A 7,409-nucleotide genomic window follows, 5' to 3' on the forward strand; every position below is an offset into this window, starting at 1 on the left:
ACATGGTCATAACTTTCCTATGTAAACTGGGCTTAAGCACATGAATGTACCTGTCTGGTGGAGGCAACTTGATACATTTGGCCATTGTTACAGTTGGACAGAGGAGTCTGGCATGCTGCAGTCTATGGGGTCAGGAAAGAGTTGGACACAACTTAGCAACTCAACAAAACAATGGTCAGAATGAGGCTCACTTAATGTATGGATACTTTCATACCCAGTATTACAAACACAAATAAGATATAAGAGTTGGTAGAGGTCTCTCTCTTTCTTCCTCCCTCTCTCTTTCCCCTTTGTTTGTTAATTACAAGTATTTTTCATGATTTGAATATCCCACTCCAGTTTGCAATTAAGTGCAAGTAAAACCGGCCTATAACATAAACATGCATCATTTCATATAATCCCCAAATTTGATTTCTTATCTGTTATTCTTTGTATCTCAGCATCTATATTTTAGTAGTCTTCCCAAAATATTTATATAATTAAAATTATAATTTAGTCTGATCTCAGTGTGAACAATCGTTAATTATTGATTTAGAAGAATCAATAAGTTTACACAAATAATAGGCAAAGGTAAATGTCTTTTGGATGTAACTTGTACCAATCGATATACAGAGACTCTTAGGGTCATGGTGTTCTTGACCTGATTAGTAAATATGTCTGTTTGCCTGAGAGCTCTCTCTAATAATATTGATAAAATGACAATAATTTTAAAATAACTCACTTTTAGTTTAATAAAAATGCAGTGATATTTAGCTACAGAGTATAACGATTTAATATCATCTTGCCTACACCCAAAAATATGTGTATAGTTTTATTGCCAAAAGAGTGAAGGGCATCAAAGTGGCACAAGGTCAAGACAAGGTCACCTAGGGTAGGATGGGAAACAATCCCACATCCCCCAGGCAGATCCACAACCATTCAGCTCGTGCTCTGTTTACATCAGGATGTCAGTCAGACCGGCTTTCTTCTACAGCTATTGCTGAAGTAAAGTCTGCTGTTTTGTTATTAATCATATAAGGAACTTGTCACAGGCAGTATGACACAGTCTGATAAATGTGGGCTCTTCACCCTGATGTTGGGTCAGTCCCATGAAAGTAACAGTTCTCTGTTCTGTCCAGTGCAAGACATATGCGTGTGTGCTGGAGGGTCACCTGATGGGGCTCACAATTGACTTCAGCACCGGCTTCATCTGCTTCGACGCTGCGACCAAGGTAGGGTACCCCGTCAGCTCGAGCATGAGGCAGGCGTCCTGCGCTGAGAACAACGGAAACTGCTTCCAACTACTGTCAGCAGGCTGCCTGGTGATCAGGTGTCAAACTTTATTAATAGGAGATAAATTATGCCTCAATCTGCTTAGAGAAAAATAGAAGTTTGAATTTTAATAAAACAAATGTTTTGCCACAAAACATTACTACTATATAAAGTGTTTATACTGGAGTGGGTAGCCATTCCCTTCTCCAGGGGATCTTCCCAACACAGGGACTGAACCTGAGTCTCCTGCATTGCAGGCAGATTCTTTACTGTCTGAGCCATCAGGGAAGCCCCGTATATACATATATATCCATGTATTTTATATAAATGGGCTTCCCTGGGAGGCTCAGATGGTAAAGAATCCTCCTGCAATATGGGAGACCTGAGTTCAGTCCCTGGGTTGGGAAGATCCCCTGGAGAAGGGTACAGAAACCCACTCCAGTATCCTTGCCTGGAGAATCCTCCTGAACAGAGGCGCCTGGCAGGCTACAGACCATAGGGTCGCAAAAAGTCAGGCACGACTGAGCGACTAAGCACAACACATATGTATATTCTCTTTTACTAAAGGTATGACCTCACAGTGAAGGGAAATTTTCTTCTTTCAGAACAATTTTTTTAACCAAAGTATTCTTTTACTATTTTTCCGTGTCCACATTTCCAATATCAAAAATGGGGAAACTTTTTTTTTTTAGTTTTATAGGTAGTGTGGGCTTCCCTGGTGGCTCAGGTGGTAAAGAATCCACCTGCAATGCAGGAGACCTGGTTTTGATCGCTGGGTTGGGAAGATCCCTTGGAGGAGGGCATGGCAACCCACTCCAGTATTCTTGCCTGGAGAAATCACATAGACAGAGGAGCCTGGTGACTGCAGTCTATGGGAACGCAAGGAGTCGGACGACTGAGTGACTAAGCACATAACACAGGTAGTATGTTAGAGTTATAGGATGGAGGCTCACTGGTTCTCAGCAAAGGGAGTTCAAGGCAGCCTGGAAGCATGTAACTAAATCAGTTCAATTCAGCACAGAAAGATCACTCATCCCAAGGTAACTTGTTATACATTGCTAATTTAATGAACACCTTTACATTTGAGTCAATTTCTAGGAATAAAGATTTCTTTGAATTGCAGGATTTTTAAATCATACTTAGGGGGAAAAAAGGAAAATGATTGACTTGTAGTAATAAAGTTCATAGCTAAGCTTAGAAATCAAATTAGTCAAATTGAAGAATAGCACTGCCTCAAAAATAAAATGTCTTAGGGCTCATGTGTTAATTTAGCGGTTATTTAATAAAGTGCTTAGTCTCTGTCACTGGAGCAGCCTTCAGACAACCTGGAGGAGAAGAAAGCAGTGGTGGCTTATTACGTTGTCAGGTATATTGACTTAGATGTAGCCATCTCAGTAAACTCATTTCATGTTCTCCCCAGAGCTGTTGCTCTCCATTAAGCTGGCAAAGGTGTATGCATATGCTACAAAGAAGTCACGGGCAAGGGCTGATTTCTGCAGAGAATTGCTAATATGAGTCATAAATGTGGCTGAATTTCATCACGTTGCCAGAAAAAAAGCAACAACCAACAATAAACAACATAAAAACAAACTCCCAAGGATCCAAGAAATTAATACCAGCAAAACCAAATTTTCTGCCAGTCTTTATTATGCAGATGGCATGTGAAGTTACTCAATATAAGATTAGTAAGTTACGAATAACAGCACACCACATTCAGCAAGCAGGTGGAAACATGAGCAAGAACCCCTTTTTCCATGTGTATCTTGATTATTCTAAAATTTACATAGATATGATTATAGTAAGTACTCTGTGTAATCAGTGCCCCTCGTCATGATGTGGGGATTTGCAGAACTCAGAGAAGCTATGAGCCATGACATGCAAGGCCACACAAGATCATAGTGAAGAGTTTCATGACTTTAAGCTACTGCAAAGCAATCCACAGGGTCTACATTTTAGAAAGACTTTTTCTGTTTGTTTGTTAGTTTTTTCCCCTTTTCTTTTAAGAGAGTCCAAGTAAACTGTCAAAGTCATCATCTGTTTAAACCTCTGTAAAGGTTCCATTTATTTGATGGAAATACTGATACATACAGACATTATAGGAAAATAAATTAAAACGTTTGATCAGGAAGTTTCATCCAGTCTTGGGCCTGGCCCAATGCTGGTGAGTTTCTGTTCTGTTGACTCCAGCTCAGATACGCACCTAGCTTCCTCAGGATGCATCCTGAGCCCCTGAGCACCACGGGTCCACCCTACTGCTTGCTGTCCATCTCGTTCTGACTCCCCTGCATTCCTCTCTCCATTATCAAAAGGAACCTAAATTGTGTCCTGTGCCCGGGCCTCTTCCTCAACAACTCCCCCTAAATAAATCTGGAGGGTGCACCTGACCAGTGCAGGCAGTCATTCTCATTTGGATTCCTGCAGCATCGGCCAGGCCTGCCTTCTCCTTGTGTTTATTAAATGGCAACCCACTCCAGTATTCTTGCCTGGAGAATCCCATGGATGGAGGAGCCTGGTGGGCTACAGTCTATGGGGTCGCAAAGAGTCAGACACGACTGAGCGACTTTACCTTACCTTACCTTACCTTTTTATGCATGGACTCTGTGCCTTGACAGTTGAGAGACACAAGGTACGCAGAAAAGGATACCTTCCCTCCTCTCAAGACACCCGCAGCCTCATGAATGGGACAGGTCTGGAGCTGGGGGCCTTCGGTGGTCTGGGAGAGTCCCCTGCCTCTTTGTCCCCGCTACCACCATTGCCAGATGAATGATGTTTCTAAGATGCTTCCTCGTAGTCACACACTCGGGTGTCCTTTCATCTTGACAAAGATGTGGGTCTGGTTAGCTTTTGCTTCAAGAGGAAGTTCTGTGGAGTAATCAGCTGAAAATCACTTTGTTGCTACTATGGAAGAAAAACAAAGAAATGGATGACAGGTGTTTTTGTTGATTCCCTGGCATGGCTTTTATTTCATGGTTATGTAAAATGAGATATTCAAATTACTTTATTCACATATATATTTAAATGATTATTTCATGGAAATGGATGTTGCTTTGGGGAATTAAAGGATATACCGATTACTAAATTATAGCCTTTGATAAGCATATTTTAGTTTATTTTTAATGCTGGGATATATAGGACTAACTTAGTATGATTACTTTTACCAGTTAAAAGAGCAATCTCTCCATTTGAATACAGAGATGAGCTGCACTGACTCACCTATTTTTCCTTTTCTTGTTAGGTGGTACTTTGGAGGTATAAGTTTTCTCAGCTGAAAGGTTCCTCTGATGACGGCAAGAGCAAAATCAAATTTTTGTTTCAGAATCCAGATACTAAACAGATTGAAGCAAAGGTAAACCCAAATTCATCAAACAAACCACTTCCAACTGCATTCATGCCATTAAGAGACAGAGGGGAGAAAATTTAGGAGACCCGTAAGTGCAAAAACACATGTGGTTTTTTTACTTTGGAGTAGCTCTCATGACCAGAAAAATAGATTCATTTTAAAATTTTAATGACAAATTTTCACTGAAATGCGTACTTGAGAATAAATTACATACAATGTTTCATTTCTTAGTTTTAATTTTTGTGAACTGAATTTCTGTCACATTAAAATAATATTCTGGGAACCGAAACATTTTCTTGGTGGTTTCACATTCTAAATAATAATTCATAAAAGATATTCTATCACTATTTATTCCCTCTTTGGATATGAATGAGTGTATGTGTGTGCTCAGTCACTCAGTCGTGTCCTCTTTGTGATCTCATGGACTGCAGCTGGCCAGGCTCCTCTGTCCATGGGACTCTCCAGGCAATGGAGTAGGTTTCCATTCCCTCCTCCAGGGGAGCTTCCCAACCCAGGGATCAAATCCACTCCTCTTACCTCTCCTGCATTGACAGGCGGGTTCTTTGCTACTAGCGCCACCTCGGAGACCTTTGGATATAAATACCAATTCCTAAAAAATATTTTAAAAATCAATTCATGTTTTTGTACGTTATTCTGTTAAACAAAATGAATAAATGAATGGTTTTTTGCTTTGCTCCATGTATACTTTCAGTATTCTGAAATATATCAGAAAGATTCACTGCTTTTATGTTTATGATTATGTATTTGTAGATATTCAAAATCTGAAGGACTTCCTTTGCCCTACTGTGAAATTCACACCAACAGTCTTTGGGTTAGAATGAGTTATAAATATATTATTTCAGTGGGGAAGAGAGAATAAATAATGAATACCAAAGTGAAAAATGAATTCTATGGAAATGAAAACTCAGATATAAATTTTCAACTCTGACTTAAAATCACCATAATTCAGTTACATCCCGGTACCTATTAAGTCCAGCGGAGGTTTGGCTGACATTCAAAGCCTTCAAAGGACAGACCCTTTCTGACTCCCATCTGGGCTCTGCAGCCCTCCTCTGTGCAGACCAGAGGCTCTTGCTCTCCTTTTAACAAGACAGCTTCCTTCTCGAGGCTGCTCCTGCTTTTGTCTGGACTCCTCTCTCTGTCTGCTTGGCTCTGACCCTATCAGAGTGCCCACCCCTGCCCTGAGCTTGTCCCTAGACTCCTCTCAGCACCTGCTCCTGGGAGCTGTGATGGGGTTGTGGAGCGACTCCTCTCTGCCAGCTTCTGTCCAGCTGTTTCTCACATCTGTCTCTGGTCAGTGTGGACGGAGGCCTGGGTACCATCACCCTCTCCCTCCTGACTCCCATGTCCTCACCCGGTTCCTAAATGCAGACCTGTCTGTGGGCACCCCAACTCTGTGTCCCCGGCTGCCGTGGGTGGATCATTGCTCTGTGTCATCATGCACACTGCTCTTCCAATTGCTTCTTGGTGTCATTATAAGAATGAATCTCTACTCTCCAAAAGGATGTATCTTTCAGTTTTGGTGGATTTCCCACTTTAACACTCAGGAATCTTAACATGGTGAGTGGTGTCAGTGTTGTCAGTTCTGTGTTCTTTGGGCAAACGTGGAGTGTCCACCACTAGTTAATGTTTGATTTGATAAACTCCTTCTCGTCTGATATATCTAACATGCTAACAAAACCTTAGTCCACAACATGAAGCAAAAAAGATAAATGCAGTGAAATGACTACTAACTGCTGTATTTAGACTTCGTTAATGTAGCTCATATACTTACTGCTTCCTTAACTACTCTATTTATTAATTGTCTGCCAGCTTCAAAAAGGAGAAGGTGATGGCACCCCACTCCAGTGCTCTTGCCTGAAGAATCCCATGGACGGAGGAGCCTAGTGGGCTGCAGTCCATGGGGTCACTGAGAGTAGGACACAACTGAGCGACTTCACTTTCACTTTTCACTTTCATGCATTGAAGAAGGAAAGGGCAACCCACTCCAGTGTTCTTGCCTGGAGAATCCCAAGGATGGGGGAGCCTGGTGGGCTGCCATATATGGGGTTGCACAGAGTCAGACACGACTGAAGCGACTTAGCAGCAGCAGCAGCAGCTTCAAAATGCTACTTTTTATGGTTAGCATGTTTTACATAATACTTCATAAATTCATTTAATAAGAAATAGTTTCAGAAGCTATTTATTGAATGTTTTTCCTTGAATTTAATAGTGTTAGTGGTTCAGTCATGCCCGACTCTTTGAGACCCCATAGACTATAACCTGCCAGACTCCTCTGTCCATAGGATTCCCCAGGCAAGAACACTGGAGTGGGTTGCCATGCCCTCCTCCAGGGGTTCTTCCCAACACAGGGATCAAACCCAGGTGTCTTGCATTGCAGGCAGATTCTTTGCCACTGAGCCACCAGGTGCAGTACAGTTCAGTTCAGTCTCTCAGTTGTGTCCGACTCTTTGTGACCCCATGAACTGCAGCACGCCAGGCCTCCCTGTCTATCACCAACTCCCAGAGCTCACCCAAACTCACATCCATTGAGTCGGTGATGCCATCCAGCCATCTCATCCTCTGTCATCCCCTTTTCCTCCTGCCCTCAATCCCTCCCAGCATCAGGGTCTTTTCCAATGAGTCAGCTCTTCACAGGAGGTGGCCAAAGTACTGGAGTTTCAGCTTTAGCATCAGTCCTTCCAAAGAACACCCAGGACTGATCTCCTTTAGAATGGACTGGTTGGATCTCCTTGCAGTCCAAGGGACTCTCAAGAGTCTTCTCCAACACCACAGTTCAAAAGCATGAATTCTTCCA

The 7,409-nt window shown here is 42.1% G+C and overlaps 1 protein-coding gene across 1 annotated transcript in view; it reads left to right on the plus strand.

The window, feature by feature from the left end:
- The window catches only part of SNTG1 (syntrophin, gamma 1), a 152,967-nt gene that overhangs the window by 126,729 nt on the left and 18,829 nt on the right, over positions 1-7,409 (plus strand). The window contains exons 15-16 of the mRNA XM_010839011.1: positions 1,119-1,211; positions 4,487-4,597. Coding sequence (XP_010837313.1) covers positions 1,119-1,211; positions 4,487-4,597 — 204 coding nt within the window. The remainder of the gene's footprint in view (positions 1-1,118; positions 1,212-4,486; positions 4,598-7,409) is intronic.

Source organism: Bison bison, unplaced genomic scaffold, assembly GCF_000754665.1.
Source record: "Bison bison bison isolate TAMUID 2011002044 unplaced genomic scaffold, Bison_UMD1.0 scf7180017864108, whole genome shotgun sequence".
NCBI classification, from domain to species: domain Eukaryota; kingdom Metazoa; phylum Chordata; class Mammalia; order Artiodactyla; family Bovidae; genus Bison; species Bison bison.